Source organism: Lynx rufus, unplaced genomic scaffold, assembly GCF_022079265.1.
Source record: "Lynx rufus isolate CCGP_SWC_20201006 ecotype Redwood Valley unplaced genomic scaffold, mLynRuf1.p SCAF_44, whole genome shotgun sequence".
Lineage (NCBI taxonomy): Eukaryota > Metazoa > Chordata > Mammalia > Carnivora > Felidae > Lynx > Lynx rufus.
The window spans coordinates 303,802-328,257 of record NW_025814861.1 but is presented as its reverse complement, the minus strand read 5'-3'; the positions used below and the strand labels follow the sequence as shown (position 1 = coordinate 328,257).

The 24,456-nt window shown below is 57.2% G+C and overlaps 2 protein-coding genes across 15 annotated transcripts in view; one reads left to right on the top strand and one right to left on the bottom strand.

Moving 5' to 3' along the window:
* The first annotated feature begins 397 nt into the window (after window positions 1-397).
* On the top strand, window positions 398-9,057 carry SPACA9 (sperm acrosome associated 9). Of its 8 annotated transcripts, none has more exons than XM_047098180.1 (6): window positions 398-487; window positions 1,673-2,287; window positions 3,604-3,641; window positions 5,111-5,291; window positions 7,108-7,310; window positions 8,034-9,057. In XM_047098180.1, exons 4-6 carry the CDS (start codon window positions 5,148-5,150, stop codon window positions 8,365-8,367), a joined length of 681 nt encoding a protein of 226 aa, XP_046954136.1. In that variant the 5' UTR covers window positions 398-487; window positions 1,673-2,287; window positions 3,604-3,641; window positions 5,111-5,147; the 3' UTR covers window positions 8,368-9,057. The 8 variants fall into 8 exon arrangements, with proteins under 8 accessions (XP_046954136.1, XP_046954142.1, XP_046954141.1 ...); XM_047098186.1 differs by having other exon boundaries at window positions 398-492; window positions 1,673-1,823; XM_047098185.1 differs by having other exon boundaries at window positions 398-492; window positions 1,673-1,872; window positions 3,619-3,641.
* Window positions 9,058-14,540: 5,483 nt separating this feature from the next.
* Window positions 14,541-24,456, bottom strand: part of TSC1 (TSC complex subunit 1) — a 46,070-nt gene continuing 36,154 nt past the window's right edge. For 6 of the 7 annotated variants that reach the window (XM_047098111.1, XM_047098114.1, XM_047098110.1 and 3 more), the window contains 9 exons: window positions 23,716-24,274; window positions 22,645-22,688; window positions 21,892-22,058; window positions 20,839-21,021; window positions 19,863-19,973; window positions 18,841-18,963; window positions 15,866-16,053; window positions 15,622-15,783; window positions 14,541-15,250 (listed from right to left, as the gene is read on the bottom strand). In XM_047098111.1, coding sequence (XP_046954067.1) covers window positions 14,737-15,250; window positions 15,622-15,783; window positions 15,866-16,053; window positions 18,841-18,963; window positions 19,863-19,973; window positions 20,839-21,021; window positions 21,892-22,058; window positions 22,645-22,688; window positions 23,716-24,274 — 2,051 coding nt within the window. In that variant the 3' untranslated portion in view covers window positions 14,541-14,736. The remainder of the gene's footprint in view (window positions 15,251-15,621; window positions 15,784-15,865; window positions 16,054-18,840; window positions 18,964-19,862; window positions 19,974-20,838; window positions 21,022-21,891; window positions 22,059-22,644; window positions 22,689-23,715; window positions 24,275-24,456) is intronic. The other variant, XM_047098115.1, reaches the window with a different exon arrangement.

Genomic DNA, 24,456 nt, shown 5'->3' with positions numbered 1-24,456 from the left:
GCCTCGCACTGCGGTCTGTGCGTCTCAGGAGGTGGCCCTCCAGCCTTCTAGGACCAGAGGTGCTCCCAGGAGGGCCCCAGGTGCCGAGACGCCCAAGGGGGCACGTCGGCCCTCCGTGGGGGCGGGAGGCGGGTCGTGCGCTGGTCCCGCCGTCGCGCCCCGACCTGGGCGTCGGGCGCTCCGCGGGCCAGCCCGGCTCTGCTCTCTGGGCCTCAGTTTTCCCACCTTTAAAGCGAGTAGAGGTTGGGGAAGGCTGTGGAAAAGGTGGGGGAGTCCCTGGGGCGGACGGGAAGGCGGGGGCTCGCGGGGCGAGGCAGGGCTGCCACGTGACCCGGTTGCTATGGCACCCGCGGGAACAATCGGGCCCGCGGCCCCGCCCCACCCACCAACCATCCCGGCCCTGGGAAGAGCCCCTCCCGGGCCCCAGACACCCTCGGAGGCACTCGGGTTTCGGGGAGCTCTGTGAGTGAAGGCCGGCCTAGGACCAGTAAGGTTAAAGCGCACCACCCCCCACCCCCCCGCCGAGCCCTGGGGGGAGGAGGGGAGGGAGCGGAAGGAACCCCGATGCCGCCCCTGGTGGGTGGGACGTGGTGGAGGAAGGAAGGAGCGCTTCGAATCGCGTCAATCCCCAGCGGGACTGGGGCAGCCTGGTATGGGACGCGACGCTGAGCTGGGAGCTCCAGCTTTTGTCTGTTGCCATTTTTAGAAGGAGCTGCAGGTTTTGAGATGTGTTCTTAACAAAACTATGGAGTAGGTACGTGATGGACGGGGCGTCTGGCTTCTGTGCTACAGAATGCCCCGGGTTCGACTCCTGGCTCCACCCGTGTGAGCCTGCTCTGGGCGCCACTTTCCTCCCCTGTGAAGTGGGGATTATGGAAGGATTCCGTGAGCGCACATGCCTGAAGTACGGGCTCCTGGCGTGTATTAAGGGCACAGCGCATCGGGGCTACTATTTAGTAGTAACTTCATTTAATATTTGCACCAGCCCCCAGGAATAAGTACCTTCATTCCCATCTTACAGGTCAGAAATTGGAGGATCAGAATGGTGAACAAATAGTTGACCGTAAGACCTGGGGCAAGTCATTTCCCATTTTGGGGTCTCTTTTCTCATCAGTTGTAGACCATAAAGCGTTAGAATCAGAAGTCCCCTTGAGGATATTCTAATCCAGTCGCCCTTGTTTTATAGATAAAGTGAGGTCCAGAAAGGGGGAAACTCTTGGCCAAGTTCACTCATTAATCAGAGGCAGAGCCAGGGCTGGCGTCTTGACTCCTAGCCAAAAGCCTTTCCCAGCAGCCACTAAGTGCCCAGAGACATGCCCTCCGACTGTAAAAGGCTGCAAATCCGCCTCTTCCCCTCAGGACCGCTTCCTCAAAGCGCGCACACCTTGGTTGGCTTGTCAAAGCCAACTGCAAAGACAGCTGGGGAAGAAAAGGAAGGCCCCCCCCGCCCCGCCCGAACAAAGAACACAACAACCAAACCTGCAATTTGCACTGGAGAGGTTCAGTTTGCTTCCTGGACATTTCTGAAATGACTTGCCTTTCTCCTCATTTATTTTAAGCCCTAGGCGCTTTTCATACCACGATTTAATCTTCTTTAGCAGCCTGGAAAAATACAAATCAATTAAAGCCTAAAACCTATTGGGTAATCATTTTTTCCTTCCTCCTCCCCCAGATCGAGAAGTGCCTGCACCCTGTGCCTTTCATCCAGACTAATTTGGCTGCAGTAACTCGTTCAAGGGACGATCACTTTGGATAGCTTATTACAGCTCTTCTCACGGCGTTTCCTGGCGTGCATGTCACAAGTCGCTAGGATCAAGAACCAAGTCAGTTTTGCTCTCAGGGGCTCTTGGGGCCACCAGCCAAGGTCGTGCTGTATCCTTGGAGAAGTTGACAGCCCCGGGAAGCCCCGGGAGGGTGGCAGGGAGCCAGACAGCGCAGGGCAGGCCCCTGAACACTAGGGGAGGGGGGAGCAGAGAACATTCTCTGCAAGTGGAAACGAGGCCCAGGGGTCCGGCTGGTGCGTGACCCCTAGGAGGGCTTGGGCAGCTTTTTGGGCGTTTGGTATCCCCTCCACCCCAGCCACCCACTCCCGGCCTTGGGTCAGTCTGATGTCTGTCTGGCATGTCTGTCTCTATGGACCGTCACGGAGGGAGGGATCCGAGAGCCCAGACTTTATAAAGTGAGGCAGAGCTGAGTGGGGAATCCGGGCTTGCTCACTTCTAGCGGGGTGACCTCAGCTTCATCGTCTGTCACGTGGGGATCATCAGATACCGTTCGGAGAGCTGTGGTGAGGATTCCATGCATGGCCAGGGTTCTCCTCGCGCCCCGTCGATAGTCACTGCCGTGGGGAGGGTTGGGGCGGGTGTTCGGGACCTCGCTGCAGGCTGGAGCATGGCTCTCGTCTGCCCCCCGCCACCCACCCACCTCCGGAAAGGACCCTCCTGCAGACCGCACTTAGCCCTTCGTCCCAACGTGCCCATCCCACTGCCCTGCTTCCTTTTCCCTTTGGCAGCGCTCTTATCCACAACACTGTTCGGTGGCTCATCCTTGTTGTCCGCCTCCCACTCTGAAAGATAAATTCCAGGGAAGAGGGGCTTGTCTATTTAGTTCCCTGCCGTGTATATAGCCCAGCACTCAGAATCGGGGCCGGCATATGCTAGGCCCTGCAGAAGGGGTGAGTGAGCAAACGAATGGAAGCCTGAGGTCCTTCCGACCCCTCTGGCCTTCAGGGGTTCTCCTAGCTCTGCCTGACGCTTGGGGGTTCCCCCGGCCTGCCCTGCCCACTGCCTCCTGCACTTGCTCACAACAGTCCCAGGTCACCCCCTCCTAATGCCCCTCCCCCCTCCTCTCCTCTCCCGGAGCTCAAGCCCTCAGCAGACCCTGCTGCTCTCAGGGTGTGCACCGTGCCTGTTGTGGCCTGCTCCTGCCATTGTGTGCACACTGTGTAATCACAGCGGCTTTGGTTGCTCTGACAACCAGGCGCTGCCGCGTTCCAGGCTCCGGGCTCCACACGTTCCGCCTGCACCTCGCACGGTGCTCGCCCCAAGGCCCGGAGGCTGCGGCCATTACTTCCCTCTAGCGCATTAGCACTCAGAGGCTCACCCCAAGGCCGGCCGGAAGTAGTGGAACCAAGATCTGAACCCAGGACTATGAATAGAGCTTGGGTTCTTAACCACCAAGCACAGCTCTGAGCCTTATGGGGAAGGCCAGACTGAAAGCACAACCCCCCCCCCGCCCCCACCCAGAAACCCACCTGTGTGCTGTGCTCTGACCTTTCTTTTATAGAAGCATTTTTTTTTATTAACTTATTTTTTAATTTTTTTAAATTTACATCCAGATTAGTTAGCATATAGTGCAACAATGATTTCAGGAGTAGATCCTTAGTGCCCCTTATCCATTTCGCCCGTCCCCCCTCCCACCACCCCTCCAGCCACCCTCAGTCTGTTCTCCATATTTATGAGTCTCTTCTGCTTTGTCCCCCTCCCTGTTTTTATATTATTTTTGTTTCCCTTCCCTTATGTTCATCTGTTTTGTCTCTGAAAGTCCTCATATGAGTGAAGTCATATGATTTTTGTCTTTCTCTGACTCTCTAATTTCACTTAGCATAATACCGTCCAGTTCCAGCCACGTAGTTGCAAATGGTAAGATTTCATTCTTTTTGATGGCCGAGTAATACTCCATCGTATATATAGACCACATCTTCTTTCTCCATTCTTCCATCAGTAGACATTTGGGCTCTTTCCATCCTTTGGCTATCGTCGATAGTGCTGCTATAAACATGGGGGTGCATGTGCCCTTCGAAACAGCACACCTGTATCCCGTGGATAAATTGTGCTCTGACTTTTCTAGGTCTTCCACCCCCAAGTCACTTGTAAGCCCTGGGCCCAGACCAGGCAAGGCGAGTCATGGGAAGGGGTGCCCCAAACTCCAATAATCAAGGCAAATCACATTTAAAAACATCAAAATCCATGCAAAATCCACTTCTGTTGCCAAAAATGTAAAGACGGGATCGGTTTTACTCATTCCTTCTGCCTCGGGCTCCAGTATGGCGCAGCCCCAGACCCCATCCCGTCTTTAAAATCCTGACGCTTTGCGGCCTCCTCTTTGGTGTTAACTTTTATTTCTTTAAATAGCACGTTAAATGTTTTTCCCTCGCTCGACTGCTGGGTTTTCTGGTGCCTCACCCTGGCCCAGGCCCCCACCGCACCCCCCCCAACCCCGGTGCCCCTTCCCACTTGCCCACTTCCGGCAGGGGGCTGAGTGGGCAGGAAACCAGTGTCCTGCCCGGCCCGGGACCAGGCCCACCCCCCTGGAGCCGCAGCTAGTGCGAGCAAACACAGGCACTGTGGCTCCCAGAGGTGGCCTGGGCACTGCGGCTGAATGCACTGTGTCGTATTTACAGTAGGTCTGCTGAGGTCCATGGGGTGCCATCGTCCGGGCCTAACCCCCACAGGTCAGCTCCCAGCCCTCCCCAAAGTTCTCGGAGTTGCCGCTCCCGTCGCATCCTGGAGGCCAACTTCTGATCTGCCCTTGCGTTTCCTTTCGTCCCTCTTTTTGCCACAGAGATGCCCTCCCTGCTCCAGCCCTGCTCTGGGCTCAGGATGCGGAGGCCGACACAGTGGAGGGAAATGCCTCCCGTCTCCCTTGGGCCTCCTCCTCTCCGCCTGGGTGGGGCCTCCCAGGAAGCCTGGAGCGTGTTCTTCCCCACCCCTGCCCTTGCCAGGTGTCCCGGCCCCTTGCGCCCGCCAGCACCCCTGGCCTTGGCTTGGCCTCCTCCGACCCGTTCACGCAGAGCACGTCTGGTGCCGTGGGTGTGGGTGTGGGTGTGGGTGTGGGTGTGGGTGTGGGTGGGCATCCACAGTGTGGAGAAACTGAGGCCCAGAGAAATCCTTGGCCACACTTGAGGGAAGGAAGTCATGGTTCGTGGCAAAGAACGTGTCCTTGGAGGGAAAAGGGACTTGGGTCCTGGATCGCCTGGGGGATCTGGAGTGAGTGCAGGAGGGAGGGGGGACGCCGAGAGGGGCCGTGAGCATGCCGGTCTGACACTCCAGAGCGGGGTCCGCAGTCTGGGGCCTCATCGCTGTGTTCCTCCCCCCCCCCGCCCCGGCAGACTCTCGTCCTCCTGTAAATGACCGCTGAGGAAGACCATGAATGAGACGAAGGAGTCCCTGCGAGGCATCGAGCAGAAGTACAAGCTGTTCCAGCAGCAACAGTTCACGTTCATCGCTGCTCTGGAGCACTGCAGGGAGAACGCCCACGACAAGATCCGGCCCATCTCCAGCATCGCACAGGTGGTGCCTCGTGGGCTGGCGGGCGGTGGGGCCGGGCTCTTGGGGACCTGCCGGGCCCAGCGACTCCTGGGCGACACCTTGCATGGAGGGTGAAACAGCTGAGGCCCGGAGAGGGCAGGCGTGTCTGTGCCGGGATCAGGACTCAGATCCTGACGACGCAGGAACGGGCCCTTCGTTCCCTCACCACATATGTGAGTAAATACCAAAGCGGGCTGGAGACTCTGCCGGACCAGGCGTCCCGGCTCAGCCACACGCCCCCTCTGTGACCTTGGGCCAGTGAGTCACCTTTCTGTGCCCCAGCTGCCTCAACTGGAAAAGACGGGGTGTGCGGATTGAAGGAGCTCGTGAGGGAGCCTCTCAGCCAGTGTCTGACGCCCGTGGTCCCAGCAGTGGGATCCCATTGGGGTTTGAGAAACCGACCCGCCAAGCACCTCGCGTCTCCCGTTTGCAGACATTGTCACCTGACCCGGGTCTCCCTGTGAGTTAGCTGCCATCCCAGTTTGCGGGACCTGGAGGGCTGGAGACGGAGCTGGCCCTCCAGGAAGAAGCACACACCTAAGTGGGACCCCCTCCCGCCGCCAGCCGCCGGGGAGTCGGCTTCTGGAAGGCCAGCTGCTCACAGCGCTGGCGGGGCGTGGGGACCAGGGCTCAGAACCGCTTAGGAGGAGCACACAGGCCCCAGAGATAGCAACCCCTGCTGGCAACATCCTTCAACAAAAACCCTCCCTTCCGCTGTGCGTGAATATTCCTCCCAGATCTTTAACGTGAGAAATTTTAAACCTACAGAAAATACCCTCTTTCCCCTGAACTGTGTAGGAGTAAATCAGGCTCAGACTTCCAGGGAGGGGCATGGCCGGGTTTTCAGCGTCAGGATGGAGCATGTGAGACCCCTCCCCGCAGCCACCGCTCAGAATCTACGGGAGCCAGAGTGACCCCGCCCCTCAGACGCACAGGGGCGTGGCCTTCTCGCCCAAAGTTCAACGTAGGGCGTGACCCCGCCCCTCAGACGCACAGGGGCGTGGCCTCACCCAAGGTTCAACGAAGGGCGTGACCCCGCCCCTCAGACGCACAGGGGCGTGGCCTTCTCACCCAAGGTTCAACGAAGGGCGTGACCCCGCCCCTCAGACGCACAGGGGCGTGGCCTTCTCACCCAAGGTTCAACGAAGGGCCTTGACAAACGGTGGCCCCAGGCGCCGACTCTGCAAGTTAAGTGTCGATTCTCGGCCCTCACCTGGCACCCCCCCACCCCACCCCCACCCCCGGACCTGGGTCATCTAAAGGTGACCTGCCCACACACACCTGGTAGCGCAGGGACTCTGCTCTGTTGTAGTTACACCGGCTGGCAGGCTCCTCCCCGCCCTCCTCGGGTCCCCCTGCGGCTGTCAGGGCCTCTCCCCCCTCACAAAGCCGCTGTTCTTGGAAGGAGCCATTCGGATCATTTGGGAAGACGTCCCTGAGCAACTGAAAGGCAGCTTGGAGGAGGGAGAGGAGGCCCCCGGAGGGGACCGGGAGGGGAGGGGAAGCGTTCGTGAAATGGGCCAGATATTCCCGCCGGCACGAGGCGTGTAGGCTTCAGGTGGGGATGTTGGCAGACCCAGCCTGCCCAGCGCTCTCGGGGTGCCTGGGACACGCAGTGACATTAACTCTACGTAGTGACCCGTGAGTCCACATGCCTCAATGTGCCTGCATCTCCCCTGTGACTCTGGGAGGGTACGAGGAACTGGGGGGGGGGGGGGGAACGCTCCTGGATGTTTGGTCCCCAAACCAGCTGGGGGCCGGTGGTACCTCCTGAGCTCGCCCCACCTGGCCCCTGCAGGTGCAGAGCTACATGGAACATTACTGCAACAACTCCACGGACCGGCGCATTCTGCTCATGTTCCTGGACATCTGCACAGAGCTAAACAGGCTGTGCCAGAACTTCGAGGCCCTGCACTCTGGCACCCCGGTCACCAACAACCTGCTCGAGAAGTGCAAATCCCTGGTTAGCCAAAGCAATGACCTAAGCAGCCTGCGAGTGAAGTAAGTGGCTTCTGGGCCTGTCCCGGAGGCGTCAGCAGCATGAGCATGTGGGGAGGGCGGTGGGGTGAGGATGGGAGGGAGGGGGTCCCACAGGAAGGAGCCTTCTCTCCAGAGGACAGGAATGTCGGGACTGATGGGTCACGTGGCTACTGTCCAGCACCGCCCCCCCGCCCCGAGGTGGGGAATCTGAGGCCCACCGATGTACCCAAAGGGCCAACCCAACAAATCCTCTTACTGAAAACAAGGGACGCTGAGGCCCCACATACAGTGGGACACAGACGAGCCAGCACCGGGCAAGGGGAGGGGGAGTCAGAGCAGATGTTCCCAGAAGCCCACGGAGAAGCAGGACTTCTGGAGCCCGTCCCTGTGGGCATCTGGGCCTCAGCACCGCCCAGTGTGGCTCCCTCATTCCGAGCCCTGGGGAGTCCTCAGCACAAAGCACCATATTTCGGAGGATGCTGTTTAGTTACTGGGGATAAGGAGAGTCGGAGGGACTGAGCACATTTTGGAGCCGTTACGGGTTTCCACAGCCCCTAATCCGGGTCTCTACGAGCACAGGCCAGTGGTTCAAGCATCCTGCCTCTCTATGCCAGGACTACCTACGGTTCGTGGCCCCGCGAGCCCGCCGAACCACAGCGTCCAGAACCTCCCCGGGGATTGTAATGTGTGGTCAGGATTAGAAAGTGCCCCGGTCTGGTAGAGCCCCCTCTTGCCACCCTGCAGGTACCCTCACGATGTGGTGAACCACCTCAGCTGTGACGAGGCTAGGAACCACTACGGAGGCATCGTCAGCCTCATCCCCATGGTCCTAGACTTGATGAAAGAATGGATCGCCCACTCGGAGAAGCTGCCCCGCAAAGCTGTGCAGCACGTGAGTGAGCCCCAGGCACGCCAGGAAGCCACCGCAGCAGCCGCTCCGCCTTCCCGGACCATGAGCACCCAGTCTTGGTTAAGAAAACACCAACTTAGGCAACTTACAAAAGACAGCCCCAAACCAAGGGGGAAAGACAAAGGATGTCCAAAACCTCCCTGGAGACCACCTGGCGGGAAGCTGTAACTCAGAGCTGGCGCCCTGCTGAGCCCCGCGTGGGGGGGGGGGGGTGCCGACTCTTCACTTGGGCTCCGGTCATGGCAACTGATGAACCCCAAAGGGGACTGCCCAATATACCACTGAGAACCTGTCTCCCTCTCGCTCACTTTTAACTTCTCACCGCTCCACGCCTCTGGGCTTCAGGCTCTGCGCCCACTTCCAGTGTTGCCTGGAGAGGCTGGTGAGAGCCGGGGAACTGGCCCGCCTAGGCGCTCCGGGAGCTCCAGGCCAGCGCCCTGCCAGGCCCGCCTCTCCAGGCAGAGCCACCAAGCGGGAGGCCACAGGGCTCCTTTCCTGCCGCTGCAGCCACTGTAGGGTCCCTCCGTCTGCCAGGATGCTGGGGGCCGGCGCGGTAAACTTCCTCGGTGTCATTAGGTGTCTGGACCCAAGGGGGAATGAACCTGCCTCTGCTCTCCTTTACTTGGGGGAGGGAGGCCATGAGAGGGGCCGGAAGGACTCTGCGGCTCCCAAGTAAGACAGTCCCCTGGTTTCCGGGGCACAGTCAAGGCCCTGCCGTCGTAGCCTGTGTCTCTGGCCTCCGAGCTGCTGGAAGTACTGTCTGACTGTTGGTTTTTCCCTTCGCAGGGGGCGACTTAGATTCTGTATTCTTGCTTCCTCGGGGGCGACCGTCAAGAATAAAAAATGTTCTCCCACCTGTCTGCCTGGCTTGGTTTCCTGGGACCTCTCCCTTAAAGAAAACTACGCTTATCCTAAGACATCAGAGGACACTGGGCAGTAGGCTCACAAGCAAAACCGCCAGCAAAGAGCAACCGCTAGAGACGGGAGTCTGCTCTCAGGAGGTTGAAGCCACAGGCCCCCCCCCCATGCTGGCGCGGTAACTCCCGTAGTTAGAGCGCACTGGGACTAGAACCCGAATAGGTATCAGGGTTTTGTGACAAAATTAAAAGCTGCCACCTCCCAGTCTTTATCTCAAAGGAGCCGCTTCCGTCGTTAAAACGGTCATTTCCAGGGGCAGCTGGAAACGTATGTTCCAGGGAAGGGACGGTGAGGCGAGGCTGGATCTAACAATTGTTTCAGGTGGTTTCCCGCCTTCTTCCAAACACCTGGTGACATTATGGCGGCCGCCAGCTGCACCGTTTCCTTGACACGCTCACAGAACACAACGGCAAGGCTCAGGGTTGGTAAGCTCTCCGTGATCTCGGTGCCACCTGGGCTCAACCCAACGGCCAGCCAACCCCTCAGGGCGGCAACCACGCTCCGAGCGCAAGAGGGAACAGCAGCGTGGGCCCGGCAGGCTGTCCGGCCTAGCGGGTCTCGGGGGAGAGGGCTCCGACCACGTCTCCCCCGGCACCGTGCCACTCTTTGGGGGCAGGCAGGAACGTGAGGCGGATAAAGTAGGATCCGTGGTTGTGTGCCAGGTAACTTTCTAGAACAAAAAGGGTCTGACAGCACCTCCTCCGGCCGCTCGGGGTAACCAACCAAGCCAGACCTGAGGCTTCTGCATCTTTGGGTGGGTCCCAACTCCGCCTAGGAGCCCCTCCGAGGCCAGCACGGGTCACTTCACGTCAACACAGCAGAGTAGTGCAAAACAATAGATTTTTATTTGTTCACAGTTAAACACAAGCAACTGCCTTGACATTTTAGAACATCCTAAGAAGGACAGCAAACCCTTTTGATTCCAACTCCCATTCACTAAGATTGTACCATTTTCTCTTGCAGCTCATGTTTATGGCATCTGACGTGGATTGTTTGACATGCTTTTAAGATCGAGGCGGGAAGGTTTAAACCTTTTGACAAGAGAGGACTTTCTCAAATTTAACTAAAAGCAATCAATTAAAAAAACTTTTTTTTCCACTGATGGGGACCCCTTTAAACTGCAAGTTAGCCACATGTGGTTGATCCATGATTGAGTTATAAAACTAGATTACGTCTTAGCAAAATCTGTTCCTCCGTAATATGCTTATGGTCCGCAGAAGTCTTCTGAAAAGTGATCACTGATTCTTTCTAGTGCAAAATGCCCGGCCGCCTCTTGATAAGCAGAAGTTTCTGCTGCACAGAGCAGCGCGTACCCTCCTGTCCAAACACTGTAGCAAGGTGGGGGAAGGGAGGGGGACTCAAACTCTCCGGGGTCTCCTCTAAAAGATCTGTTCCAATGCGTCAACTAGTCTACGTATCCCAGAGGGTGGACCATTTGGTAGCAACGGGAAGGGAAGGGGGCAGAGAGCTCCTCTGCCTTCATTCATTGGTTTCAAGGCCAAAAGCGGTCATGGGCACAGGCTTCCGATGTCGCTACAGCCACTCTTCCCTCAGGTGAGCTTGTGCAGACCGTAGACGGCGGGGAAAACACAGATACCCCGCTCTCCCCGCACATGTCACAGAGTCACGGACGGGGACACTGGGAACAAGGGTCACAGCAGCAGCCTCAGGGCCAGGCCCCGACCTAAACTGGCTCTTTCCCTCTAGAGGAAAGCGCCATCCGGTGCGGTGGATTCCTCCACGGCATCAGGGGAGGGGAGGGCTCACGGTACAGAGCTGGGGCGGGGGGTGGCGCGTAAACAGGTACTCAGACATGTTCCGGAGACACGTCCTGGCACTCGCTGCCGGTCAGTTTCGAGCGTGTGCCTCGAGCGTGAAAGGGCAGCAGAGGAGGTGTGCTGGTGGGGGCCGTTCCACGAGCCCGCTCTCTTCCCCGCACGAGACGTGCTCTGGGTGGGGTGGGGCTTCTCCGGGACCACTCTGAAGAGGGGCTGGCCTGTCCCCGAACATCCCAGGGCGGGTGGCCCTCCACCTCGACTGTGCTTCTGGACCAAGCCTGCCCTCTGCCCACACCCTCCATAACCTGCCCTCGCTTCCGCCCACCTCCCGGTGCTTTCCGTCAAAAGAACGGTCATCTTGTGGCTTCGAGTGGTAGGTTCTAGTATTTGGTAAAAACTCCTGCTGGCTAGTCACAGCACATGCTAGATGCTCTCCGCAGAAACGCCCAACGTTTTATTCGGTGAGCCTGAACCCCTGCGGCCCGGCTCACAGGGACCCGTCACCCCACTGTCCTAGTCGCCCCCTTCTACACGACTGTGAGACCCTGGCCTTTTGTGACAAAAACACCGGAAGCTACACGGGCTGGGGCAAATGGGGACGGAGCAGGGTCCGGGGTTTGGTCCGTTGTTGGGATTCTGCCCCCCGAGGCGCTGCCCTCCAGGCCGGCCGGCCGGCGGCACAGTGGGCTCTGTTCCAGCATCCGAGGCGTCCAGTCTACCTGCCCGGGAGAGCCGCGCCCTCTCCCCTGCACACGGTCCGCTGCTGCGGCTCACGCGGGAGCTTACCGGTCCTTTCTCTCTGCACACACGGGGCCTCGAAAGAACCCTCGGCTGGCAAAGCGAGCGAGGTCACGTCCGCCCGCCGCACGAGGCCGGTCCTAGCACTCATCCGTGAGGAAACCTTTAAAACCCTCTTGCCCCAAGAAACAACCTTTGTCTCCTACCTTTGTTTTCTGACTCCTGGATAGATCTGTCTTCCGGTGCTATGCTAACCAAGTTTACAGGCTGCACGGCAGAACCCCGTCAAAAGCTTTTTAAAAATCCCTAAAAGCTCTGAGAGAGGTCCACGTGCTCATGTCCCGTGGCAGATTCAGGACCACGTTTTCTCTATGGAGACCACGCTGCCACTTCCCCCCCCCCCCAAATGATACTGTAGTGCTCCTTTTTAAAACAAAATTCATGCTGCCCAAGAAGCAGACTCTGGCCTCCTCAGGGCCTGTGCCGACCCCGGTTAGTGTCGGGCGGGGAGCAGAGTAGGTTACGCACATGGGCCAAAGGGCTCCGAGGTGGGCAAGCTCTGGGGCCGCCCAGCCCTGCCATGTGCGACAGACGGCTGCTCAGATGGTGTGAAGACATGCTCCGGCCCTGACGCTAATCATTCCGAGACATCTGCCCCACCGGTTCCCGGGCCTGAATTCTCTCTCTGGTGTTCCTCTATCATCACCCTCCTATCCTCAGAAAGACTCGCGGCAGCACGATCAAGTGACCTGTTGATTCCTGGCGAGTTTATCATTTTCAAAACTAAACCAAACCTTATGTTGACTCGAGTCCTCTGCAACATGCGAGCCTCCATTTGGAAGACGGGTAACTTCCACGTGCCTCCAGGCCTGGCCCGCCACCCCCCCCCCCCCCCCGCCCTGGCTGAGTGAGACACATGGCCTCCTAGAACCCAAAGGAAGTGGAGTGCAGCTCCCTAGGCCGACGGCTGGGTTGCAGGCAGGTGCCGAGGGCCCTGGGCACGGAGACCGGCCCGCGCAGAGCCCCCTCGCCACCCTGCCGCCTCCTTCCCTGTATTTTTACAATCTGCCCCGTTTTTAAGGATGTTCTTTCTTTCTTTACACTGGCCTCTGCCATTACCGGTTAATCAGGGAAAGGGCTTTGAAGCGCCTGGTGTCTCTGTTTCGTGGCACAGGCCTCTTGGGCTGGGGGAGGGTGAGCATTTTGACCTGGTTTCAGTACTTATCCTGTAACATTTTTTTTCCTTTCTGAATTTGTTCGTGCTTTCTTTTTCTAAAAAGGAACTAGGAAATAGGATGTATTCGGTTTTAAGCTTTCCTTTGGATGAAGCTGAATTAAACATGTGGGGTTATTAAACAGTCCACAAGGGACATCCAGCGGCAACTGTGGGACCGGGTGGGGCTGAGCATAGTCGGGCACACAGCCTCTCCTGGGCTGGGAACCGGTCACACCTGAAGATCCTGTCCTGAGGAGAGGCCCCTGCACCTGTGCCGTCGTGGTGACACAGGGTCTCTCGTTACCTAGCCCCCTCTGGTCAGGCTGCTAGAATATTTACTGCAATGCTTTACAAAAAAAAAAAAAAAAAGACTTTTACCCTCACGTGCTGGAAGCTTCTGGATGCAGTCAGATTTCGTACCATTACAGTCCGTCTTTTCCCTCTTCGTGGCTGAACCCTCGTATACTTTTAACTAAGAGAATAAAAAGAGAAAACCCAGGTTCGTTGGCTCTTTCCTATGAGTCTCTACTCGCCTCAGCTGGGACACAAAAGCAACAGCTCTTGGGCTTCCAGAAGTTACCTCGGGAGCCTCTGTTGAGTTCAGGTGCCGGGCTGGGGGCATCTCCCCCAAGCACGCGTGGGCCTTTGTCAACACTCGCCAGGACGTGGCCCTAAAACACTTTGCCATTACTGACGTGGAGCGGGGGGAGGGGAGGGGTCGCAGCAGCGTGCTCCCGGAGAGTCGGCCCCGGAAAGCTAGGCTGGTGTGAGAAAGCTGTTACCTTTTTGGTGGTCTAGAACGCGTAACGGCAAGGCAGCTCCACCAGCCTGAGAAGCAATGGTCATTTGAACGTTAAAGAAACTCTGGGCCTTCAGAGCCTTTCCGCCGCGGCATCACCGAGAAGCAGGCACGAACGAGGGACTCACAGGAACACAAAGGGAGAGGGGCAGATGGATGGAGGGGTTGAACCACGAGGCTCAGCTGGCACAGCCCCGTCCGAGGGGCAGCTCCTGGTCCCCAAGAGCTTCTCGGGCAATGGCTCGAGCCACCACCCGCCTCCCCTCCTGCAGAGAACGGTTTTACCACCCCACGGCGGCCTGGTTGAGCAGTCGCAGCTTTCGAACAAACGCCAAATAAATAAGAGGTAGCAGGGAAGGAGGGACAGACATTCCCAGAGAGGGGGACGGGCTCCACGGTGCCAGCTACGGACTTCTCTAACAACAGACATTTGTTCACACACAACTTTCTAGGAAGCTTATCAGAACCGCCAACAGAACATTAAGGGTGAATAAACCTTTGTTTGGCTAGATCTGCTGCTTTAGATGCTGAACTTCAGAACCAAAAGCAGGGAAAAAGTCTCACGTAAAAAAGCTTCCACGTGAAGGTGACCAGCTTCGCGAGCCACATCCTCGTGGAAAGGGACAAAAGCAGACTTACCTGCAACACCACCAGTGACCCGGGCTAACGGAGAGCCAACCCATTCTCTGAGTTTCGGGAAAGGACAGAGTGGTGTGTTAGACTCAAAGATTAAATTTGGCCTCATATTGCACACGTTCAAAGGGCGCAACCACTGCGGGGGAGGCAGAAAGTGAAGCCACTGAGGAGCACGGACTGGCCCTCGGATTAGCCCACACTGACCCTCGGACTAGCCCACACTGCCGGGTAAAAGAAAGACAGGGCGGGGAGCGGGTCGAGGGGAAAGTTAAGAGGCATTTCAATGCCAGATCCAAAAACCGTTCTGCATTCAGTCAACTGTGAAAAGGACCCCCAGCCCATTTCCACGGCGTGAGCCAGCCACCCAGACCCTGGAAACGGGGAGGCCTGGGAACGTGCATTCACACCTCCTGTTCTACGCCAGCAGTCTGCGAGTTAACACTGATTGACCGTCATCCTTCGCTGTGTTCATGATGAGTCTCGTTGTAGTCCATGATGTGCAGCTGTCCAACACTGTCCGGGGTCGGGGGGGACGGGTGCGGGCCGTCTAGGCTCGGGGGGGCCTTGCCTTCCGCACCCGGGTCTTTGCCCGGTTCTGTCTTTAGCGTTTCAGAAAGGCTACTGATGGTCACGCTGTCCTCGTCACACTGGCTCTCGCTCTTATTACGAAATAACTCTCGCGCCTTCCTGCCCAGGAAGCTTTTCGAACTGGGAAGGGAGCCGACGGTGGTCGGGATGCTGGCGGCGGGCTCTCCCGTGGTCGTCTCCCACCGACTGCCGAACGGGCCCGCCCTCTGGCTGGGGGGCTTCTCCGGGGTCGAGAGCTCGCCACTGCCGCCCCCTCTGCTTCCACCGCCGCCCCGCACGCCGGCGGGCCGGGGGGGCTTGGTCTCGCCGTTGTGGCCAGGTGCCTCTTCGTTGTGCCCTGTTACAGAATCCGAGCAGCCGTCCTTACAACAGGCAAGCCTGTAAGAAAGCCGGGGAGGACAAAAGGGGTGGTGTCGGCAGCGCCTGTGTTCCGGAGGCACGCACGCGGACACTGAACGCCACGCTTCAGAACGGAGAGCCCGAGCGTGAGGTCTCAACGAGGGAAACCGAGTCACGACGAGGGACAGCAGAGGAGATCGCACATGTGAGCACTTCTGTGACCACATCCAGCGATTCAGGGCCAAGGACAGGGACGCACAGAGACCGCTGGGAGCCGTGAGCAAAAGGAAACCGAAGTGCCACAGCCCCGCCTGATCCAGGGGGACGGCTCCTTACGCCCCACGACACGGGCCCTGTTCTGCTGCTGACGCGGCCGAGGCACAGGCCGCTGGCGCCACCTCTGTTCTTACCTTTCTTCTGCCGCTTCTGCTGCTTCTGCTTTTTCTTCTTCAAGTTTCTTCAGGAGGCTGTCCTTCTCCAACCTGCCGTATAAATCTAAGATCTCCAACTCAAACACCTGGGTGATCCTCTTCTGAGCCTCATACCTGCTCTCTGCCGCCTGCAGCTGTCCTCTGAAACACAGGCGGCCCCAGAATATAGGAAGATTTGCTTAACGCACACATCACTGCAGAAACCTTCCCCCGTGGGAGTTACCTGGCCTGGAGTTTGACATCCTCTAAATATTTCTTCTGTTCCAAAAGAAGGTGGTCTTTCTTGGCCAGGTGAGATTCCAGTTCCAAAATCCGTTTCTGAGAGGTGTCGAGCCTCTGATTCTGCTGGAGGACATGGCTTCTGTTTTTTTCTAGTTCTTTCCGATATGCAGCTTTCATCATTTCCACTTCCTAAAAAAAAAGGGGGGGGGGGTGATTGGAGTTAGTCTTTTTAGAAAATGAACATGCCACGTCCATGTTGGAAAATCAAGGCGATAAGCACTGAGAAGGTACTCTGGGCCAGTCCTGGTGGAAATCTGAATTAGTACAACTTTTTGGAAAGTAAGCCGGCGGTAAGTATTAATCTAATACCCCTTCCTAGAAATCTACCCCTGAGGAAATCATCTGAACCACAAACAGACATTTGGGCACAAAAGGAATCATCTCAGCAGACTGAGAAGGGCAAAACACTGGAAGCACCGTTAAGTCAAATGTCAGGAAAACAGTTAAGTGAGTTAAAGCCCATTTCATAAGTTTTTAATAAACTTACAGTTTATACATCAGTAAAAGGATTTTTAAAAAGCAAACTATAAAGCCACGCGAATAGGATCAACTATGCAAACACTGACACTCACAAGCATCAAATGAAACTAGGCCAACGTTCAGTTATAGTTTCAACATACTGGTGTCGCGGGTCTTTTTTTGTGTGTTTGTTTGTTTCTTTTCCCCTCACCCTGACGAAGGGAAAGCTGGCGGGCATGGCCCAGCCTCGCAGGGTTGCTCAGGCAACACGGCACTGGCAGATCAGGTGCCCCATAAGGTTTGGCGATCCCGCCAGGCAGATGGCCGGCCTGCTGACAGACTAAACCAGCTGAACCCAGGACAAGTGCACACTCACGCTCAGAAAAGACACAGAAAGAACGCTCTTCTAACAAGCATGTGTTACATTTGCGTTGTGCGTTTTTACCGTGGAAAGATACACATATAACTTACATAGATTTGTTTTTCTCAAAAAGATACACCATAAGGAACAAGGCAAAGAGCTTCCATGGACGTGGGCCTCAAAGAATAACGGTGAATGCTTTCTTGGCGTGAAAGGCCACAGATTTAAGCTCAGAACTGGGCGCCAGATCACATGGCCATGCTGGCTGTGCCCAAGGGCTCCAGACTTGCTCACGTTAGGTGAACAAATCAGACCTCTGACATAAAGGACAGCAGTTCTTCATGGAGAATCAAAGTACGGAACTCGGAACATCCGCGTGCTTCCACTAACCCTCCCGATCATCTCGTGACGTGCTACACCAACACCTACCAGCCATGCCCTACCTCTCAGATACCCACCCCACCTCCCCCACTTGACTGAACAGCAGAAAGCCTGACTCCAGGCCCAAGGGCAAATCCTGGCAGGTTCAAGGCAACGACTGAGCTAAGGATGGGCACACACGACACAACCCTGGCTGATAACAAGGGTGGGACGTCTGGTGTGAGACCCGCAGGAAGCGTCCTCTCCTCTTCCGTGGGACGTCGTGGGGTCTACCTGTGACCACTGCACCCGCAGCTCACGCCTCGCAACCACCAGCACAGTGAGTCCGAGGACGAGGGTGCCGCGATGGGTCAGGTAGTGCCAGAGACGGAAAGAACTGGGTTTTGTTTTTGTGGTTTCTTGCTTTTAAGTAATCTCTACATCCAACCTGGGGCTCGAACTCACAACCCCGAGATCAAGAGTCACATGCTTCACCAGCTGAGCCAGCCAGGCACCCCAGAACTGAGCTCTTTGATGCTGTCCCTAAATTGCTGACTTGACCAACCCGGGACTCACCTGCTTTGGGACTTCTTGTCAAGCGAAATAAATAATGCAACTCCTTATCGTTAAGCCAATTTGGTTCCTCTTGTTGTTACTGCTTACGGCAGCAGGCATCCTGACTGCTACAAGTCAGGGTCAGCACGTCCATTTCAGGGACGATGAAACAGGGCCCAAAGAGGCCAGGTGGCCTGCTCGGGGCCCCAAGAGTACAAGCCTTCCAGCCGAAGGACAGCAGCACAGAGGCCAGCCCAGCGGCACTCTCGGGGGCGTCAGGAATGCGTATGAGTATTAAGGATGTTCGGGGCTGTCCTGTCCTGAGGTCTGTCTCCCCTCTGTCTTTTCCAAACCCCTTAGATTTCCAGAATGACTGGTGGCTGGTTTCTAGAGAAAGTTCCACACTTAAACGTCCTACTAAAGGGAGTCTGAGTCTGATAGCTGAGAGGAGCTGAGGAATAAGGAGTAACTCTATTAGGAAAATTACATCTCTCTGCTCCTAAGCCTACTCTGTACATTTGGCCCAGAAAGATGCTTTACAAAGCACAAGCCCGAGAAATCCTGAAAAGAAAGCCTGTGTGTGATGGAGAAGTTAGTGACAGGAAGCATCTGAACATTTACCATTAAAATTCCATTCCAACTCATTCCCAACTCATTCGCTAACATTACCCGAGGCTATTTAGAAAGTGACACAAAACTTCTGCCTCAACACCACGGGTGAGTCGCTAATTAACGTAAGATCATCCCGATGCCGGCCTTGTTGCCAGAACTGAACCACGATCTGCTGAAATTAAACCCAACGTTGAAAGGAAGAAAAGTTACGTACACTGGTATATGCCCCCAGTCCTGAGAGTTCTGTTCAACAGAAGTGGCTCCCCGTCCTTTCCTTGTCTCTCTCCCTCCGTCTCTCGGGGCGGGCACGGGCAGAAGAGAGACCCTGCCAGCCACTGTGTACCAACTCCCACGAGCTGCTTTCACTTGCCCCTGACTTAGTCTCACAGCGAGCCAGCTGGGGGACATCAGCTCGTGCGACGGCCAAGGACGCTCACCCCAGCAGGCCGGCGGGGGCGCGGGGAGACGGCCGCCAAGAACACTGAGCGGGCTCTCAGGAAACATCTGTACCAACGCGTCCTACGAGCCCCGCCCCCGCCCCGGGCCTGGCTCCCGGAGCCCGGGCCTACCTTTGTGGTGTCCGAGTGCTTGTTCTGCAGCTGCTCCAGATACAGCTCGTTGACCTCCCCAAGGACCAGCAGCTGCCTGTTCAAGAACTCCATCTGCTGCTGGACCGACTCGCTGTTCGAGAGCTGTGACCACAGCACAGAAACAGGCAAAGTGAAAGACCCCGCGACACAACGCAGGCCAGTGGGCATCAAAGAGCACCCAGCCAGGAGCGCGTGATCTCAGGGCCCGGGCACGATAACCGCTCCCTCGGCTTCAAATCCCCTCACACGACGGCTGGCGGGGAGGAAGGCATCCAAGGGCAACGAAAATGGGCAGAAGAGCACTTCAAAACTGTGCTGTGCAAAGGGGATGCAGCCCAGGTGCATGTCATCAGAGTGGCCACCCACAAGGTGCCCGGAGAGGACAGGCGTGCGTACGACAGTCACCGCAGGGACACGATGTCCAGGGTTAAAGCCCAGGAAAACTCACTTATTTCCTTCATAAGTGATCTCTACATAGTGCAGTGAATCCCAACAAGGGAGGGATCCTAGCTCAAGAAATCCCTGTGAACCAACTTTTCAAGTTTAAACGAGGATTTAAAAATAAGAGTTCTGGAGCGCCTGGGGGGCTCAGTCGGTCGAGCGTCCGACTTCGGCTCCGGTCACGAGCTCGCAGTTGAGGAGTTCGAGCCCCGCGTCAGGCTCCGCGCTGACGGCTCGGAGCCCGGAGCCCGCTTCGGATTCTGCGTCTCCCTCGCTCTCTGCCCCCCTCCCCCCACCGCCCCGCCCACTTGGCTCAGGCCAGACAGATGTGCTGCGGAGACCGTCCTGCACACTGGAAGGGGTTTAGCAGCACCAGTCCCCTGCCCGCTCGGTGTCGGTAGCACCAAAAACGCCTCCACGCATTGCCCGGCGTCCCCTGGGGGGGTGGGGCCGGGAGGCCAACCCTGGGGGGAGCCCCGGCCACCGGCACACAGGCCCCATCGGAAGGAAGCGCGCCAGCAAGCTGTGTGAGAACAGACCACGCCCGCCCCATTTCTTACCTTCTGGGAGACCTGACTGAGCAGCAGCTCGGTATGGCACACCTTGCTGTTGGCCTTCTTCAACTCCAGACGCAGCTCTGCGATCATGTTCCTGCAGTCCTCCAGCTTTGTCTGCCCAAAGAGACGGGCCACGAAGTTACACAGAACCCGCGGGCCACGGCACCGGCCCACAGACAAGCGGGAAAGCCCAGGTTCCCTACTGCTCTACTCTTCTCGGACCATCGGGATTTAGTTTCTTAGTTTCAAAAATTCAGCTACGGTTCATTTCTGGAGTTCCTGATTTGTTTGGCAAAAGAACGAAAAGATCTCGGACCCCAGATCTGCACCGCAGAGTCGTGGGGCTGCAGAGCAAACTCACAGCGGCGCCATGAGGAGACTGTGAGTGTTTGAGGGAAACGCAGTGACATCTGTCGGTCACTGTGCGCACTACGCCCCGGAGGCAGTTCAGGGTTTCAGGATCAGATGTGCCCGCTAGTCCCTGGGGATGATGTCATATCTTTGCAAAGCAGGGTTCGGGTGTTTGCGGGGATAAAAATCGCCCTGTGAAAACCAGCGTGAAACAGGAAATGAGGGCGCCAGTCTCCAATGTGATTCCAAGATCTGAGACTCCACGCGGTGCCAGACGGGCAGGCACGGCACTGGTCAGTTATTGTGGACATTGAAAAACGAAATTTAAAAAAATGTAAATTGACGTGTGTGATTTTCAAACAGCGACTGCGTCATCAGGACGTAAATACTAAGTCGCTCAGATCTGCTCAACGAGCAGAACCGTCAGGTGTCTCCTTTGGCTGCGGAACGCCAGGGAAGTTCCCCAAACGCCAAGGGAGGCTTGTAGGAACCAAGAGAGCTGGGAAGCCCTGCCTGACGCGAAACCCGCGTCCGGTGGCGTCGGAGACAAGAGCCCTCGTGCTGGCTGCGACGGACAAGGCGCCCCGGCGCCCTCCCTCGGCTGCCCCCGCCCGGCGGCCGCCCGCACCTGCAGCTCCTGGCTCTGGTTGTAGAACTCCTCTCGGTCGTGCTGCAGCTGTCTGATCTGGCTGTGGAGCTGGGTCACCATCGTGTCTCGCTGCTCCTGCAGCTGACTGTTTCTGGCTTGTTCCTTCTGCAGACTGACCTTCCATATCTGGATGTCCTTCTCTTGTAACTTCAGCTGGTCTTTCTGACGGGGACCAAGGATGTGATCATTTTAGCCGTCTGCCACCGTGGGCAGTGAGGCTCGAGGACGAGGCATACCGCGGATGTCTCATGCAGACGGCCACGTGCCACCCTGCCACGGGAACCCCAGGCCCAGCGTCCGCCAGCTCACAACTGTCCAGCGTGGCTCGAGGTCAAGGGTTAACCAATTTCACAGTAGCAAACGGATCACAAGATGCCAGAAGAAATTTTCCCAGGGGCCGACTGCCCCTAGTACCTTCAAAAGCCCTAACCATCAGCTCTGGTGTAAGACCTCTCATACACGCTATCAATTGAGGTCACTAAAAACGAGGACCGTTTACCAACTACCCACCCAGGCACCGCACAAGCAGTCACGTGACTTCTTTACGTTTTAAAAGGCAAGTGCTGCTGTTCTCATTCCCATTTTACAGAACGGCTAACAGAGGCTCCGAGAGGCTTCACCACTTTCCTAAGGTGGTAAGTGGTAGAGCCACGGTTCAGCCTCCAGGTCCAACTGGCTTCTCAACTGTGCTACAAGATTTTTGCCATAGAACAGCTTTAGGAGAGCCGGTTTCATATTTGGAGAAACAAAATGATCCGTTGGCCCTGTTGTCATCACAGCCAGTTACGCACAAACAAACAGGTCCCTCGTCCCACGGTGTCCGAGGGCGGCAAGCCAATTCGGAGATCCGGCCGGTCACGCTTCGGCCTCGGAGACCGAGTGGCGGCCCCTGGGCCCACGGGGAGCACAGCTAGGCCTGCACCCCCGGGCCTCGACGCAGCTGCTGCTGTTTGCAGACTGTCGTGCTGACACGAGACCACACGCAGCCTCGGCCGAGCCGCCGCCCCAACCCCCCCTCCCGTGGATGCTCACCATGGCGGCGTTGTGCTCCTCCAGAGCCGCCGCCCTGGTCACCCGACGGAGGAGTCGCCTGTTCCGGAGAGCGTGCTGCTGCCTCTTAAAACGCTCATAGAGCAGCTGGTTGTGCAGTAAAAGCAACTGGTTACGGAGGGTGCGGATCTCATCTGAGGGAGGAGAGCCTGATTTTAAAGCAGAGGGAGGGTGGCAGAGATGCCTTTTACAGAAGGTTCGATCGAGACCCTCCCGTGGCTACTAGCCCAAGAAACGCAATTCTTCGAGAAACAGATCAGCACTCCTTTTGCGCACGACCACGTGGGTCTCGGCAACAGCCATTCGTTAGGAGGGGAAGACGACTCACTACCCATCTCCGCTTTAAAGGAACACAAGAGGGTACGATGCGGGAGGACTCCCGGGGACTTTCCCACACCGTTACTCAAGGCTCCTCTCTTCCCTCCCCCGTCGTGCTCTCCCCCAGGCACGTCTCTGGTACCACTGGCCTCCCTGGGGTCTTTTCGAGGGAAGCCCGGCAGGAGGGCTGCACGTTCTGCACTCCTGCTCACAGGCACTTGCCGTGTGCCACTTGTCAAAAGTAGGAAATGCTGGCTTCCCAACACCTGACACGCTAGAGGCCGAGCAGATATGCCAGCTGGAGCCGTAGCAAAGGGGAGACCCGTTCCTACAGCGCATGCCTCCTCCAGGGACAGAAAAGGCGGCAAGCACACAGGACCCACACGGGCTGGTTTGGGGCTCAAGTAACAACTTTACCTCCAAAGTGGGTCCAGTCGACAGACTTGCTGGGTAAAGACAACCTAGGAAGAAAGGTTTGGGGTGAAACAAAGTTACCGAGCTCGCCTGGGAAACCTCCTCCGGGCCTTTCAGTGCAGCAAGGCTAGAGCCCTTCCTTGCGGTCAAAGCATCAGAGGGATAAGAAAGTTCCAATCGCCAGGGCCGTGGGGAGTTCGAGGCAGCAGCATACCTCGGATGCAGGGACAGCGCCCACACCAAGCAGGACCCAGTCTCCAGGGTGGAGGGGCCCTCGCTCGGTGCGCGCTCAGGCCGGCCTTTGCTCGGCTCTCCAAGGCGACGGAGTGATCAAACACACTGCCGGCTATTTCAACCCTCTGCACTGCACTACACGGGCAAGTAGCCAAGTTTAAGGAGAAAGTAGGTAATTTACCTGAGCGTGTTACACCACATCTCATTCAAAAAGAGAAATCTCTTGTCAAATTCCACCTGAGGTTATTATATTAGAGACCCTGTTTAGCAACAGCAGAGGATTCAGGCTCTGGACTGGGGATTCCCTTACCCCCTCCCTAGCTAACAGGTGCAAAGGGTAACAAATGAAGGGTTGGAACAGTGGCTTGGACAGGATTCGTCTAAGAAACCCTACGTGTGAGTGCGGGTGTGGAGGAGGGGGCAGGCCACCCCAGCCTCGCACTGAAATGCTGCCGACTTTACCTTCCCTCCAAGGAGCTGTGTCACCAAAACAGAAAGAACAATCTACAGCTAGATAAGGAAACGCCAGGACAAACCTCCCTGTCCCACCTGAATACCACAACCTCATCCTCTGATTTTCGGAGCAGCCGTGAATGTGTCTGAGCTTCGTCACGGGACTGCGGCACGGGTCGGTGGCCCCAGGACCGCCGCGGTCAGGTGCGCATGGACGCGACACAGTCCCGCACACGCAGAGGCGCCAGACTGGAAGGGCACTGACAGACACGGGGGAGCCAGCTGCCTCCATGAGCACGGGGAACGAGTCCCGTGTCCGTCCCTGACTGCCTGTATTTTCTGATGAAACCGGACATTGAAAGGGAAGAGAACGGGCCGGGGCCTTACCTGTTCAGCTCCTTGCTGTGTGCGTCCGCTCCCTGCTGTATCAGTCTATCCAGTATTTCCACCGGGGAGGTAGAGGGCGCACGGTCTTCCTCCGCGTTTCCTTTCGCTTTCTTTAACAGTTCCTTGGTCTTCTTGCCAACGAAGTGATGGGCGGTCTTTGGCAACGCCACCTCAAAAAGATGCTCGTAAGGGGGAGGCTGCCCACTTCCAAAGCCCACGCCCCTCTGAGGCGGGATTTTACAAGGGCTGGGAGTGAGGATGTTGGTCTCCAGCGAAGCCTGGCGCTCCCTGTTCCCGGCAGGGCTCTCGCTGGTGCCTCCACAGGGCAGATCTATGGGAGTAAAGGCTTGCTTTGGTGCGTCAGGCCCAAGCTTGTCCAGGGAGGAGTTTAAAGGCTCAGGGTTCACACTGGTGCCGTGAGCGACGGAGGCGGCCGAATGGGTCTTCCGAGGGCAGCCCGGGAGACTGTCCCGGTAGAAGGGAGAGTCGAAGCCTCCTCGAGGAACCAGGAGCTCGGCGTCAGCTGTGGTGATCTCGGAGAGCTCTTTAGATATTGCCGCTGAGAGGAGGGAGGGAGACAGGAGGCGCCACTGTAAACGGGCCATCTGGGCGAGGCCGGGCCGTGCGGGGCTGTGTGATGCCGAGTGCCACCCGGAGCGACACGTAAGACCCAGAATGAGACTCCCATCTTCTACCCCCTAGAGAAGAAAAGCCCAGCAAGCCTGGGAGCGTCGACACTAA